Source organism: Protomyctophum parallelum (assembly GCF_964188405.1).
Source record: "Protomyctophum parallelum genome assembly, chromosome: 14".
Lineage (NCBI taxonomy): Eukaryota > Metazoa > Chordata > Actinopteri > Myctophiformes > Myctophidae > Protomyctophum > Protomyctophum parallelum.
Window position 1 is genome coordinate 35,474,299 of NC_139709.1, and position 16,929 is coordinate 35,491,227.

The following is a 16,929-nucleotide window of genomic DNA, read 5'->3' on the forward strand; positions in this document are numbered from 1 at the left end:
GTGTCTTTCTTGCATAGATTTAATAGAAGCTGTACAGAAAAAGTTAAACCTAGACGTATTGTAAAGTAAACGTGATTTCCAAATGAAATAAAATACGAATGAAACATTCAAAACCTTGCACCGAACATTCAAAGATATTTAAATTTATCATGAAAAGAAAATGTCCATCATGCACTCAACCTGAGTTGGCTCTGAACTTGGACCTCTTTTTAATAGTATGATCATTGTCATCGTCATCCTAGCTTAGAATGAATGTTCTTACATTTTTGTGATATCATACAGTCAGATCAGTTGGCATTGTTTGTCAGTTTCCTGTTCAATTGCCACATTTAATCCATGTTTCTCCCCTGCGTAATACTAAACCCGCTATTTGTTTTATGTGTTTAATTCGCAGTTTTTTAATAATTAAAAATAAATAGTGGATTTGATGCAGACCTGGTGACGAGGCCGTCGCGTTATGATGACAAAACCGTAAATCGACCGTGCTCTGGGCTGCAAGGGCTTCTGGGAAAGGAGTTCAATGCAAGTGAATGGTAATTTCAACTGGACTACAGCAGCACTCACTGCTTGTAGTTCCGGATCGTGACGGTGGAATATTTTTTGGTTTGACAACAATGGACAACCATGGAACTATTTTCAGGGGGATTTTCATGGATCAAAAGCGCAAATACTTTGGCTTATGCTCCAAAGGTATATGTCACCTTTTAATCTAAAGCCGTCGAGGTGTTAAACAAAATGTTTCCCCCAGTATGAGTCCTAGTGTCTTTTCAGGTGATCATTCCAAACATTCTGTAAAAGGGCTTTCACCCTGTATGAGTCGAGTCCTCATGATTTTTCAGAACACCCATGTGAGTACAGCCTTTGCCACACAGTGTACAAGTAAAGGGTTTTTCCCCTCTGTGAGTCATCATGTGTTGTTTAAGCGCTCCAATTTGATTAAAGCTTTGCCACAAACATCACAACTAAAAGGCTTTTGACCAGTGAGTCCTTGTGTGTCTTCAGATTACCTTCGTTGCTACAGCCTTTGCCACAATTGCTACAAGTAAAGGGCGTTTCCACTGTATGTGTCTACATGTGTGTTCTAAGTTCACTCATTTGACTGAAGCCTTTTTCACAATTTGAACAAGTAAACGGTTTCCCCTGTGTGAGTGCTCATGTTGTTTTAACCAATTTAGGACTGAGAATTTAGCAACAAGAACCCGTTCTGAATGGACACAAGGTTCCCCCCCCCCCCCCCCTGTATGTGTCATTATGTGTATTTTTTAGTACATCCTTTCGATTACAGCCAGCTTTGCCACACATTGTGTGTAAAATTCCCCTGTATGACTGTAAGATTGTAGTGCATCCTCCCGGCCACAGCCTTTGCCACAAACTGTCCAAGTTAACGTTTCCCGGTATGCATCTTCATGTGTGATTTTAGATTACCCAATTGGCCGTAACCTTTCCCACAGACTTTACAACTAAAGGGCTTTTCCTCTGTGTGAATCTTTGAATGTATTTTCAGATGCCCCTTTCGATGAAACATTTTTCCACACACTGCACAAGCAAAACGTTTCTTCCCTGTGTGACTCCTCTTGGAGTGAGTTTGTTCTGATGACAGCTCGTTACTCGTCTCCTTACTGTCATCACTGTCATCAGTATCGGATTCAGAACAGGACGAAGAGGAGGAGTCCTCTACGTCAATTTGTGTTTTCATGTTATCAGTTGAGGTGCTGGCTTGATGCTCTGTCTCTCCATTTTCATCATCTTCACTCTTCCCTGCAAGTAATGTCATCATTGACACCTCAGCCCCTCCTGGTCTTCGCAGTAACTCCTCCTGTTCCCCACTAACCTGTGGCATCTTTGGTTCCTCCTGGACCTGCTCTTCCTTACACACAGCAAGGTCTAGGAAAAATATGAAAAGCATTGATTGTTTACATTTTACATTTTCTTTTTCTCTTTCCAAGTTGTTCTCCTTCACAATCTTAATTATTTTCAACACAGTAGCTTGACCAAATGATCTCTCAAGCGAGACTGTTGACTCACACAATCTTCAAATGCTTCCGTCACGCAGTATGTGCAAAAGAAGCACTAAAAATGATTAGGGAGTAACGCTTGCTCGAGATCTGGGAGGATGGTAATGATGAGCTGATGTGTTTTACCTAAGGCTGTCAAAGTTAACGCGTTAATCATGAGTTAACGCAATGTCTTTTAACGGCGTTAATACTTTTAACGCGCGATTAACACGGGTGAAGTTTGAACCTTTATGGGGAAACTGCTGTGTGTTGTTCAGGTTCAGGTTTATTTGTCATGTGTATAGATACAGAGTATAAATACAATGAAAATTATTTTGCTCAGAGCACTCTCAGTCATACTGAGAGTGTGTGCGAGCGCCATAGAGTATATGTGAATAGAGAAGGCACCCAGAGGAAACCCTGAGGCGAAATGGACATAGTGGCCGAATGAAGGTATTGCAGCCTGGCCCCAAACACATGAACGCGCTGGTCCGTTGACTATCATTGTGCACGTTCACGACGGCAGCACGCTCGTTCGCGTTCGTGCGCGTTCGTGCACGTTCAACGGCAGCGCGTTAATGTGTTTGGTGCCAATCCATCCCAGAATGCACTCTGTTCCTACACGGAAGGAGGAGTGAAATCGCCTCATGCGCTTTTGAGCAACTTAATGCAAGTGGATGGAAGGAGAACTCGGTTGCCCTCTCTATCTCTAAGGCGAGCACATGTGTGCATGCCCGCCACACCGGTCGCATGCATGCAGCACTGCTTTAAACAACACAAGTTTATCTACAGATTTTGAGGAAGCAATGTACTGGACTGACATCGAAGCCACAAGTCAACAAACCACAAAAATGCCACAAAATGGATATCAAAGACACTATTTTGAATCGCAAGTTCAGCTTCAAAGCCCTGCCATGTGGTTATCGACAGGACAAATGTAATCTACTGTTGATGAGTTGACTTGACTACGTCTAGTTTGTCACTTGTCGGGTCAACTGCAGTACACACTGACACAGCCGCCTGCTCGCTTAGTAGCCACACTGTGGCTGGTTAGTTTGTTGAGGAGACTGGATAACTCGAAACTTTCCTCAGCAGTTGACAAATGGATTAATAATGTGGAGGATTTTGGGGGACTTGGACTCGAGTGAATGTGTGTGTGCGAGAGAGAGAGAGAGACAGACACAGAGAGAGAGTCTGTGTGTGTGTGTGTGTGTGTGTGTGTGTGTGTGTGTGTGTGTGTGTGTGTGTGCGCGCGCGCGCGCGCGCGCGCGTGCGTGCGTGTGTGTGTGTGTAGTTTATCATTTTTCTCCCATGCACACCTTTTGTTAACTTGAAGATTCTTGACAGTATAATCATTGTTCCAGAGTTATTTTTGTTATGATTGACTGGCTGTTCTGCTTAAAGGTCCTTTGTAATTTACCCTGATTTTACTATCTAATCAATGTCTAATGGATGTCCAGACGATAACAGATCACACCAATGCAGTATGGTGGTGCACTGGTGGATGATCGACAGTTTAAAGTAGCAACACATTATTTTCAAAACCAAGGTTCATGTTTTAGGTTGTTATTAGGGGTTAGTAGGGGCGACGGTGGCTCAGGGGTAGAGTGCCTGGATGGTAACCGTAAGGTTGCCAGCTCGAACCCGGGCTCCCCCAGAGTTACTGTCAAAGTGTCCTTGAGCAAGACACTGAACCCCTAATTGCTCCCGATGTGCTAGTTGGTGCCTTGCATGGTTTCCGCTGCCATCGGTGTATGAATGTGTGTGTGAATGGGTGAATGTAATGCACAATCTCTGTAAAGCGCCTTGGATAAAGGCGCTATATAAATGCACCATTTACCATTTATTAGAGAAAGTAAAATATGAGTGATGATTATTTTTATTTACTTTTACTGCTTTCTTTCGTAGGAGCTATTTCCGTGATCTTTTGACAGGGGGCTCAAACAAGTGAAAAGTGACCCTAAAGCATTTGGTCAAAATGGCGGCGACAGTGTGTTTTATCATTTCAGTCGTGTTTCTGACGATTTCTACATGGATTTTATTGATTATAACGTAGGATGAAGTCTGATGCAGACATGCAAAATGATTGTGTCTGTGGATTTTATTTTTTACCATGTTTTTTTAAACATGGATTCTGTTACAGTACAGTACCGAGTACAGTATTGCATACCAGGACCAAGACGCAAAAGGCAGCCTATTTGCAACACTGTAGGACTATAGTAAATAATAATAAAGAAATCACTGTAAAATGTTGTACAAAAATACATATTTAGCCCCTGCTCCATGTAAATAAAAAGAACCACGAAAATCGCTAAAACAAAAGCAAGCATCTTTTACTTTCTCTAATAACAACATCAAACATGAACCTTGGTTGAAACAATCTAAAGTTGTCCTTTAAGTCACAACTCAGGAATTGAACCGTGGATGGTGAACCAATATTAATATTAACAGCTGCATGTCGATTGAACACAGTGTATCAAATCAAATTAGTATCAAAAGTTATTAATATACAGCACATATCCTATTAAGGCTGCACAATATTAGGAAAGCATGCAAGATACAATAACATTGAATACACGGAGCATACAGTTCAAATGTATTTCTGCTTCTAACATTAATTTGAGAAATTAAAAGGAATATTTAATATCCTAACAAAAGGCGGAATGCCTCTGAACTTTGAATTTCAGTTGCATTGTTTACACATAGTCTAAATAATGCAGTAATTAGGCCTGCATTCAGGATGGAAAGGTAGTTGGGGAGAAGTAGAGAGAAGTCATGATGGGGCTCCTGAGTAGGGTACTTTATATCAACAGTTTACAGCCAGCGTTAATTTGCATCGATTGTGATTGCTGATTGAAGTACAGTAGTTTAAAACACAACCTATTTAAACAGCAGTTTCAAACTAGCAGCAAAGCTGTGGTACACACAACACACGGTTGAAAGGAAAACAAAGGTTCAATGTATTCAATTAACATGCAAAAGAAAGTGGAGTGAAATATTTAATATTATACTACAGGTACTTTTGACCAAGCAATTGAGCTGTGCTGAAATGGGCATAATAGCACACAGGTAGAAGATTTGAGAACTGATTAAACACATAGAAATATCATCTTTGCTGATTAAACGAGTCTTGGCACTGTCTGTGGCAGAGTAGCGGCGGGACTGTTGCTACATCCCATGCCGTCCCGTTCACATACGGGATCCACTCGTATTTCCGACAGCACATTAGTCAGACAACGTGGCTTTGCGTGCGGTGAGCCATGTTTGACCAAACATTTGTGTTTGACATCAAACACAAATGTTTGGTCAAACCATGTGACTCCCATTGTGGCAGCCATTAATTACAGACGGAACACAGAACATTAGTTTGAAGTGTATGAGGCCTGAGGGGGTTAGTAATGGGGCGAGACGGTGCTGTCAGAATAATGAGCCGGGCCCTGCAGCAGCTGCTGCTGGCTGTGGTGGCTAGTGATTCAGCCTCGTTCATTGTTTGTTTACAACTCTTTTTTAGAGAGAAAATTGAAAACAAGCCCAAAAGAAGCCAATCCACATAACGAGCAGTTTAAATCTAACATTCATCAGCTATATTCTAAAAAAATTAAACGTGACATTCTTTGAATATTAAAACAAAACAAAAAAAACATTTTAACACATAATCTGGTATGGGGGTCACTGGGGGTCTGTGGATGAATGCATATTAATGTGAGGGTCCTTGACATGAAAATAGTTGAGAACCACTGGTTTAAATAGTGGTTCAGGAAAAAGTCCAAATCAGGAAACAAGTAGGAAACAAGTCCAAATCAAAATTAATCAAATGAATTATGCCGCTGCATGCCTGAGAGTCCCCCCTAGCCTCCCCTTAGTAGGCAAAGCTTTTTGCGTACTAGGGGAAACACTGAACATGAATCAAGCATCAACATGCTGCTCAATGTACATGTCACCAACCTGGATCGGCCAGCGCCAGCTGTCTCCGCTGCAGCATTAGCTTCTCCCTCTTCACATTCAACATCTCCTGTTGGAGGTCATTCGACCTCTGAAGGTGGGCCTCCATCCTCCGCAGCACCCCAAGCTTTTCCCTCTCAGAGGCCACCAGGGCCTCGCTGCAGGTGCAGCGCACCAGTGATGGCCGCCTGACGCCTGCTCGCATGAGGATGGTCCGGCCTGCTGGCGCGGGTTGGCGCCTGGGGCGTAACGGCGGTGGGGTGCTGTCTGGACCCGGCATGCTGCTGTTGCTGGGGGCCGGGGAGGTGTCCCGCGCTGCTCTGGCCCCGCTCGCGGATGGTTGTTCATCATCCTGCTCTGCCTCCTGGTCGTCCATCTCCCCAAACACATCTATACCGCCATCAACCCACCCGACTTCTGTTTTGCCGATGATGGCGATGACCCTCTCCTCGTCGGGGGTGAGGCATGACTTGTCTGCCCGGCCCTCTCTCGCCTTCTTTTTTGCGTGGCTGGATAAATCCTGCCACTTCTTTCTTACCCCCTTCCAGGGCCGCAGGCCACAGGGACTGGCGGGGGCCATGGATTTGGCTATATCCTGCCATAGGCAACGCTTGGTGTAGGTGTCGTCCTTGCCTTTGCTGCCGCCAAATAATTTGGCCCGGTGCTGTAGGACCTCCTCCAGCAGGGTGGCAACTTCGTGTTGCGTGAACGCTGCTGTCCGTGCCTTCTTGGTGTGACCCAGGCTTGGACTGTTCCAGTCTGAATTTAAAATAGTTCATGGAATAAAAATGATTAAGTTAATTTCAGTTCATACCTGAAGCGTTACAAATGATTAAAAAGTGCCTTTTGAAATAACATTAATTTAAGTCATGTGAAATCCTACTATAAATGCACCACGTCTCTGTGTGTCTGTCTGTCCGTCTGTCTTTCCGTCTGCGTGTGTGTACGGTAGAGCCCTGCACAGCCACAGGCCCAACATATTGGAGTTAAGGCCCGGCCCGGGCCCGTTGTGGTACCGCCGTTTTAAATCCCGGCCCGAAGCCCGACACCTTTTCTAGTGAGTCGCTGGCCATGCATTCACAGTGCACGCAGCGCAGCAGCTCTGCATGCTCTCACGCTGCATGATAAAAAAGTTAAAAATACTTGAAGAACACTTACATTTTCTGCACTATAGGCTACTCGTTTGGTAGGCAGTCATTATCCTGCCGTATTTAAATTGTGACTGCTTGTTGATCAGAACGGCACTATAGCCGATCTACAAGCTCACAACGCGTCGCCGTCTCAGGGTGTGTGTCAGCGCAGGCACATCTTCGTGCACAGCCACGGACAGAGGAAGCTGACACCCAATGTCAATCCAGCTTTTTAGACAGCTGGTGGATGGAAAAAAAGCTCCACCTCTGCGGCTGACTGACGCGGAGTAGAGCGTTTCCGGGAATCTGTCCGTCGCGTCAGTCAGCCGCGGAGGTGGAGCTTCTTTTCCATCCACCAGCTGTCTAAAAAGCTGGAATGCCGTCGGGCATCAGCTTCCTCTGTCCGCGGCTGTGCGCGAAGGTGTGCCCCCGGCCTGTGTGTGTGCGTGCAGTGCGCAGCTGCAGTGCATAACTAATTAGAAGAGAGAGAGAGAGAGAGAGAGGATGAGTGCACAGCGTATAGCACGGACACTCTGACAGACGTAGAAGGAAGGATAAATGTTTTATGTCTGAAGAGAATTCAACGCGTTTGTTAAAAGTCTTTACCAGATTTTAGTGTGCTAACTGTGTCTGTGTGTGTGTGTGTGTGTGTGTGGGGGGGGGGGGGGGGTGGAGGGGGGTTGTGATGTCACTATGGAGCGGACAGTGGAGCATGCTGCTGCGCTGCAGAAGAAAGTCCAGTCTGGGTGAAATTCACATCGGAAAATTAATCTAACGGCACGTGAGCCTGGCCCGGACGTGGGCCTGTTGGTCAGGGACAGAGACGGCCTGGGCCCGGCCCGTTTTGATACTACAGAGATCTCCAGTATGGGCACAAAAGGGACACAGACAGATAGTTAAAACGGGTGCTATGACAAGTTGTATTGTAGGTTATTATTAGGTTCCCAAGTTGAATCGTTCCCAAGTAGGCCAGAGGCCGATGGGCACGTACATACTATAGTACTATAAATGTCTGTCTGTGGCCCCTTTTCCACCGGTTGGTTCCCAATGGGAACCGGTTCAGTTATTTTTGGTTCTTAGTCCGCATGAGCCAGAGCTCCAAAATTGGAACGTTAAATATAAATTGAGTGGGAGGTGCACGGCCAAAACAGTTTGGGAACCACTGCTCTGCATGTTTAAATTGAAAAACAAGCAAAACGTTGATGTTGAACGTTGAAGTCCACAATTTACAATTTAGGCATTTAGCAAAATCACATAAAAAGCATTTATCATGAAACATGCGTAAGCTAAGAACGTAACAGTGGAATATCTATATAATGAAACTATACATATAAACTATACATATATACTATACTATTCTATACATATGTAGCCTACTATGACGTGCTATGGCTACATACAATGCAATTATAGTGCTGTCTACATAACATGCTATACAGTAAATCGGCCATTAAGAAATGTGAATCCCTGGACTCCTTCAAAAACGCTCTCAAAGAGCACTCACGGGCGGCTGAAATTCAAAAACCTATTTTCCATACTGTAAACTGTACACATTTTCCCCTTTTTTACTTTCTTTAACTGATGATTTCCTTTTCTTTCATAGAAGTATGTACCCTGATGTAAGTTATGTAACCAAGTCTTGGTCCTTTTTCTGGATTTATCCTGGTAGCACTTTCGTTTGAAATGTACCTATAATTCTACAAACTGTGAATACAAATTTCAATCAATCAATCATTGATCAATAAGGTGCAGAGATATAATATGCTACATACATTTTCATTGTTATATCATATTTGAGGGATGATAACACGCAGTCAGCTACTATTATGACATTGCATACAAATTCATGAATGCAGACATTGCAGTATTGATACTTATAATTTGAGTAGTCCACTTAAAACATTCCTAAATCACAAAAAACATCTTATTCTCATCCTGATTAGATAAAGAACAAGCTACAACTTGATTTGAATCCCAAAAAGAGTTTAATAGATATCATATATGCATCTCTATGGGCAGCAGACGGTTAGCTGAGTGGTTAGGGACCGTCTACATGCATCACCGAAAGTGAAAATATTCAATAACTGTATTTATATGCAGAGTATTAAAACGAATTTTAGATCACACATCAATGGTGTACTTATTGTACTACAGCATTTATTTGCGAAAAAAATGTTTAATTTATATACATTTATTAGTGAATACATTTTCCCCATTGACTTGAATAGGAAAATGTAAAACTCCATTTCAGTTACCTTTCTCTCGGAATTCGTATGGCCTACAATCCAGAGGCCTACCCAACAAAAAATAATTACACTGGTTGGCCTCATTGTGGCGCTATAATAGCCGACTGGGTTTTGACCATGGTTTTGGCCTATAACTCTTGAACCATAGGTCGTAGAATAAAACAATCGGTAACACTTGCTGACTATACGGAAATAATGATTAACTTACCTTTAAAGGGATAGTTCACAATTATTTTACTTAAGTTGTATGAAATACTTGCCATGAACCCATTTAGACCGTAGGACGTGTGGAGCCATCCTATAGCTAATCCAAACCATGGATTGCGAGGACGTGTACACACGTCCTAGAGCATTTTCATTGATTATCAAAAATTCACCAAAATTAAATTGATATTTTACCAGGGGAAGCCTCCTAGTGGTGATGTGGATTTTCATGCTGCTAGAATGCATGAGGTAAGTTATTGATAAAAAGCTATGATAAAAATTTAACAAAATCACGAGATGTGACCATGGAGGCGTGAACCGACGGACAGACAGAAAGGTTTTGCGGGTTTTCATAGTACGGTCGCAGTTACACTAATTACACTATTACACTAATTACACTATAACACTATTATTACCCTAAGTAATTACACTATTACACTAAAGGTGACTCCAGACAGAGGAAACTTGTCCAGACCAGTCAAAGACTATTACAACTATCATCACTAACATAGCTTAATATTCATAGTTGCCCATTGCTTTAGTTTGGGCTTATTTCTGAAGTGTAGTTGCTTATTTGGGCTTGCTTTCGTGATTCATTAAAGAATAGGTGATGTAATAGTAGCCACTTGCCAAAATGTGCCCAAATGTGCTGACCTCATCACATTTGTGCTGACATCAACACATGATGACGGCTATTGCCGTTTTTAGGCCAAGGAGTGTTTTTCGTGCAAAACAAATGCTTGGAATGGATTCAGAATCATGAAAACCCCCTAGTTTGACATGTCACAATTGTCACATGCTACTTAAAGCATGATGACATTTGGGAAATTTTGCCTTATATTGGTTGTCTATGACTATGGTGTGGTATACAAAAATGGCCATAAGTGTTTTTCGCAATGTTTCCGGCAGAGCAGGGCTCTCATTCTGTGGATCTGAATGACCACCGGCATGACATCACAGGTCCTGTCCGATTTTGGGTGACTATAAGCTATAAGTACACTATTACCCTAATTACACAATTACACTTATTTCACTAACCCTACCTGAGCACTTATCCTGGGCATAGATTTAGCCAAAATGGGTCAGTCCAACAATTGCCCAAAAAGTACCAGAGAGACCCCCAGAGAGACCCCTACCCGCCTTTGAGCACTCATCGTGGGCATAGATTTATCTGATAAAAGTAGATCTATAAATGAAACCATGAAAGCCATGAAACATGGTTAAATGCTTAACTAATGCTTAACTAATTACTTAAGGGTTATTATTTCCGTATAGTCAGCAAGTGTTACCGACATTTCTATTCTACGACCTACGGTTCAAGAGTTATAGGCCAAAGCGTAAAGCCGGCTATTATAGCGCCACCATTAGGCCAACTCGTGTAATTCATTTTTGTTGTGTAGGCCTCTGGACTGTAGGCCATACGAATTCCGAGAGAAAGTACCTGAAATTGAGTTTTAGATTTTCCTATTTAAGTCAATGGGAAAATGTATTCATTAATAAATGTACATAAATATAATCTTTTATTTCGCAAATAACAATCATAAGTACACCATTGATGTGTGATGTAAATATCTCGGTAATACACTGCATATAAATAAAGTTATTGAATATTTTCACTTTCTCTTTCGGTGATGCACTTTGTAGACGGTCCCTAACCGCTCAGCTGCACATAGATGCATTTAATCTATTAAACTCGGAGGTTGGCTTTTGGGGATGCAAATCAAGTTGTAGTTTGTGCTTTATCTAATCAGGATAATAATTTGATGTTTTTTGTGATTTAGGAATGTTACGTTCCTGAGCTAATGAGCCCGGAAGAGCGAATATGTGAATCTCTTTCCATCTTTACTCAAGCGTAGCCTATGATTTAGACTCTCGTCGTTTTGGGGATTCAAATCAAGTTGTAGTTTGTGCTTTATCTAGTCTGGATAAGAATGAGATGTTTTTGTGATTTATGAATGTTTCGTTCCTGAGCTATAGAGCCCGGAAAAGCGAATCTCTGAATCTCTTTCCGTCTTTACTCAAGCGTAGCATATGATTTAGACTCTCGTATGTATTTACTATTTATCGATTCTGACATTTTCTTAGGCTATCTCTGCTGCACAATAATCTTATATCTAACCATCTTCTCTAGGTAACTTACTTGTCACAGCAGCATCATGTGCAGATCGGTGTTCATCTCGTATAGGCCTACGAGACATTTTTTTTCATTTAATGCTCTTTGTTCCACACCACGCTGAAGAAGCTGTTTCAAGCCGAATCGCCTATAAAGCTATTGTAGTAAACACACAACAGTGTCAACGTCAAGGGAACCAGGATAAGGGAGCAAGATAAAGACTTCCGGTGGCCGAGCTCTTCAGAATGAAAGTGTCCACTACTAAAGTAAACAAAAACGATTAATTTGCACATTAAAACATTCAATTATTAAAGCATTTAAACGAAAATATACAACACAAAATATTTTTCTGTGCATTTTATGAATATTTATAACAGTTAATAATAGCCTTAACAAATTAACTAAATGCTGTTCACAAAGTGGCGTTTCCAGACTCTACGCTCGACAAAAAAACGGCTCTTTGGGGCAGCTGTTGTGACATTAATAAAAATAAAAAATAAATTAATGTCTCTTTTTCTGAGGGCCTCATCCTTGCTAGCTCACAACACGGACGTAAACAGGAAGTCTAATCCTTGTTTACTATACGGAGCTCTATGAGCAAACCGCGATAGAACCAGTCCTCAAATATTTGGAATCACCACTAGATGGCGTGGAGGTAGTGCTCCCTCAAGCCCTGAGCCCTGAACCCTCATTGTCTCCACCAGGCCGAAGGCATGTGGGGAGAGTATGTTTTGCACTCCGTCCGTCCGTGTGTCCGTCCGTCCGTCCGTCCGTGTGTCCGTGAGCAGCTAATCTCGGCCACCGTTAACCCCGTCGATGCCACATTTTGCACACACACTCCCTGGATGCCAACGATGAACCTCTGCCCCAAACTTTCCAGAACGGCCTGTTATAGCGCCACCAGGAGGCCGCTTTGTGCAAAACAAGTTTTTGCACAGTACACCTACACATTTTGTCCAAACATCACGCAAATTGGTACACAGTCTCTCTAGAGCCATTCAACGAAACCGGTCTTTCACATTTCTCACACTCCATCCTGATTGGTTAAGATTGGCTTCCAAAGTTCACAGGAGTGCTCAGTTTCAAAAAAAATGCTGCAAATCATGAACACATCGCGTGATTTCCGTGAAATTGTGCACCCACATTCCCACTAGGCCGAGGACGAAATGCCACATGAACAATTTCAACTCAGACTCAAGGTGGCGCTATAACTGGCCGAAAAGTGTTTTTACCTCTAACTGCACGGATCTGTGGATAACTTTGTATGCCAACTCCCTAGAGGCCAAGGAAAAACCTTTGCCTGGAATTTTTCACATCTGCTCATAGCGCCACCAGGAGGCCGACATATGTAAAACACATTTTCTATTATTACTCCTTCAGATTTTATCCAAATTTCACGCAAATCGGTATACACTATCTCCATAGTCATGTGATCAACACGGAGCGCCACCATTTCCCATCTTCCATCCTGATTGGCTAAGATTGGCTTCCAAAGCTCACACGATTTGTCCATTTCGAAAAAAGGCCACAAATCACAAACACAGTGTGCAATTTCCGTTAAATTATACACGCACATTTTCACTAGGCCGAGGACCACATGCCACAATTTTTTCCTCAAAATCAGCCTCACGGTGGCGCTATAACAGGCCAATTCCTGTTTTTAGCTATAACTGCATCGATCTGTATACAACTTATGTATGCACACATGGAAAAACATTGTACCTGCATCCCTCCAACACGAACCTCCGGCCCAAATCTTCCTCAACAGCCTGTTATAGCGCCACCATGAGGCCACAACCTGACCTGCCCTGGTGGAGACCTGTGCCGATTGGCACTTTGTCTAGTTGACTTTGTGGCGTCAGCTGTAAGTGCTTGAGGGTGAGAGGCTGCAGGGGCTCCAAATTGTTGTAAAAGGAATGGGACAGCACTTTGTCCTTATTCACAGCCAGTGCTTTAAACCCCAAAAAGGTGTAGGCTGAAGCCGAGGCTTTATGTCTACCCTATTTGAAGAGTAACTTTACAAAACTACATAGAGCTTAGTTCAACAAAAATAAAATCAATATGCATAAGCACTCTACTAGAGAGAGTTGGCCCGAGTGGCCTAAAAATGAACAAGTTCAGGATTACCGGGTTTCTGATTCTTTATTTCTCTAAAAAATGAAGGCCTTTCCAATAAATAAGACTGTGGAAAGTAGATTTACAAAAACAAAGGAAACTTTGCACTAAAGGCTATCCCTTAACTAAGGGCCCTGGCAGCTCTGTCTCTTGGCTGTTAACGCTTTGCCTGCCCAAGTATTACTGATTCAATTGTCTGTCCCTTGCAGCCTCCCTTTATAGGGAGTGGATGCTACCACAAGTACAGATTCCAATTAACCATCAATTAGCTTTTACATTTCCCATACCACAGGAATAATCTAACTATTAAATAAATGTTGTCCAGCATAATTGAATCACATTTCTAGGCGCCCATATAATCACAAATACTTTAACAACCAGAACACTGTTAAACCCATCATACACACACCCCTTCTCTTCTACAATACTTGGCACGTTCCAACCCTTCTTAACCAAATGGACTGGCCTTGTTCTGAGGAGTGCCAGTACTGCAGAAGAAGACAGGTGACAAACATAACATACATTTCAGCTTTGTTCCAATAAACAGTGTTTAAATAAACAGAATGTTTGAACCCCTGAATCCTGTCATTTTTATAATTGAATGTAACAGGTAAAAATCATGTACTACTACCAAACCTCACTTCCCTCTTAGTGTGTATAGGGCACGGGTTGCCCTGTGACACACTTTCCTGTGTGATAGGGGTTGTAATGTTGATTATAAATTGCATTTCCATATTCTTTTACTTTGCTCATTAGTAATTTCTCATCATGTTTCCCTTATTATTATTATTATTATTATTCAATATACAGTATCGTATCCTTCCATTTCGTCTCCTTTTGAGAACAGTGAGAATGCACTATTGTGTTTGTTGACTTTCTAACCGCGATTCATAACTAATTTGCATATTTAAATGATTGACATTCGGAGGCTTCCTCTCATTCCCCTGGTAACGCTATGAACTGTGGGTAATTATTTTGCCAAAGTCAGCCAAAGTCAGCATAAAGAGCGCATAAAGGGGCGGGGCTGAGCCCTCACTGACTTACCGATTTCAAATGGGACATCCCTCAAGCCCTCACAGACTTCACATGAACACGCATCAAAGTCAGTGAGGGCTCATTGAGTCAGCAAGGGAGCGGATTGAAATTGGGCCTATGTAAACATCTCAAACATGCACGTAAATAAATATATGAGAGTAGAATAGGATTAAAACAATTTCTTGTTTTGTACAGCATGACTTTTTAATGTTTTTTAAAGCAACCGGAATTTACGTCATCACTGGAGGCACTGTGGGTCTGGGAACACCTAAGATTCCATTCGTGGACAAAAGAAGCTGCTTTTGCGTAATTTCCGGGTTTTTAGACGGCTGGTGGGTGGAAATGAAGCTCCACCCACGCGGCAGATTGCCGCGACGGCCAGATTCCTGGAAAAGCTTGACCCAGCGGCATTCTGCCGCGAGCGTGGAGCTTTATTTCCATCCACCAGCTGTCTAGAAACCTGGAAATTACGCAAAAGACAGCTTCCTTTGGCCGCGCATGGAAATTAGTGTGCCCACTGCCCAGGCACACTATGGGACTTAATGGGAGTGTTGCCTCTTTATAAAGAATCTCTTTGATAGAATCATACAAACTTACTTCCTGGTCACCGGCCAATCACAGCAGGGTTTTTCTGGAGCTGGGGATCAACATATGGAATGAATTCTGTACTGGCCATATATGGAGCGTGTCTTGAGTGTACAGGGTTTGATGAGGTCAGATCAACATATGGAATGTCAGAACAGGTCAGCTCCATATATGGAGATCTATGGGTGGCAGCGGGGGCAGTGTCTTGAGTACAGGGTTTGATGAGGGCCCAGGTAGGGCCAGGCCTTAATTTTCGTACCTGGGCGCAAAACAGTAAACAAATAAAGCAACCTAACCTTGCTTTTAAACTTCTAACTATAACCTAACCCAAGACCAACTCAAAATAGCAATAACTATAATCTAATCTAACTGCTCGCCCGTGCCTGGCCAAAGGTTGTGGTTGGAATGAAGGTGAGTTAAACTGCTTGCTACCAGTCACATGCAGAACAACTGATGATGATGAGTAATTTGAGTATGTATGTAAAATGAGAAAGCCGTTTTCAGATCTTTCATTTGAGAAAAGTTCTGTGCATGCTCAGTTGAGCTATGACGAGAGCCTATTTCAACCATTACGATTGGTTTGTCAGAAATATACCTGTTAAAGGGCCACTTCACCCCTTTTGCAACCAGTACGAGCAGTGGACCAAAGCATTATGGGCATTGTAGTCCAGGAAGGAAGTGAGCCCAGTGTCCATGACATCATGGAGGCCATGGACACTTTGAAATACTATAATATCTAAAAACTAGGGCCGGGACTAATTGCGATTAATTACGATTAATTAACTACAGAAAAATTAATGCATTAAAAAAATTAACGCATTTTAATCGCACTATTTTTTTCACCGCGGAACGTTGTCACTGGACAGTTTTCAGACGGACGTGCGCACCAAGTGTCCGTGTCCTCTTCAGACAATAACACCACCAGAAACCGCAGACAGTTCACCAGACTGGGGGAAGCCGCTGAGATCACTTTGCTTGTCCCCGTGGATTGGAAATAGGATTTAAAAGGCTATCCGATGGTAGCATGGATTACAGCACAGTTGTGTGCAATTATTCAATAAAGAATTATTACCCCTATTACTACAAAAACAATGTTTTATTGCTTAAACTTATGTATTCACTATTCATTGATTCACTAGACTAGTATACCAAAATCCATTTGAAAAAATTGCTTTCTCACTGTTTTCGGGTCAAATAATGATATGCGATTAAAATGCGATTAATCTAGATTAATGAATCGCAAAGCCTCTGATTAATTAGATTTTTTTTTAATCGAGTCCCAGCTCTACTAAAAACACATACTGTATTAGGCCTACCCACGTAAAAACCCCAGGAAAGTGTTTCTTGTCTCCAAAACATAATAAAATAAGATCTGGTTGCGCAAAAGGGGTGAAGTGGCCCTTTAATATGCATTAGCGAGGACCAATTATACAAAGATAAGGTCGAAAATGTGTCCAGTGGCTGGACACTTTTAAGACTGGACTCCAGTCATTCTTTCAACCCTTTTACTTTGCCACCAGGAAGCTGCAGCTTCCTTTTAATGCTCTCGAAGTTGTCCTGGTTGA

General features: G+C 42.3%; 1 protein-coding gene across 1 annotated transcript; it reads right to left on the reverse strand.

Annotated features, from left to right (window-relative positions):
* Positions 1–1,370: 1,370 nt before the first annotated feature.
* Positions 1,371–11,794, reverse strand: LOC310870057 (uncharacterized protein). The gene is made up of 3 exons (XM_083781081.1): positions 11,657–11,794; positions 5,940–6,695; positions 1,371–1,884 (listed from the first exon to the last, which is right to left on the reverse strand). The coding sequence occupies exons 1-3, from the start codon at positions 11,712–11,714 to the stop codon at positions 1,382–1,384; spliced, it is 1,317 nt and encodes a 438-aa protein (XP_083637207.1). The 5' UTR covers positions 11,715–11,794; the 3' UTR covers positions 1,371–1,381.
* Positions 11,795–16,929: the final 5,135 nt, after the last annotated feature.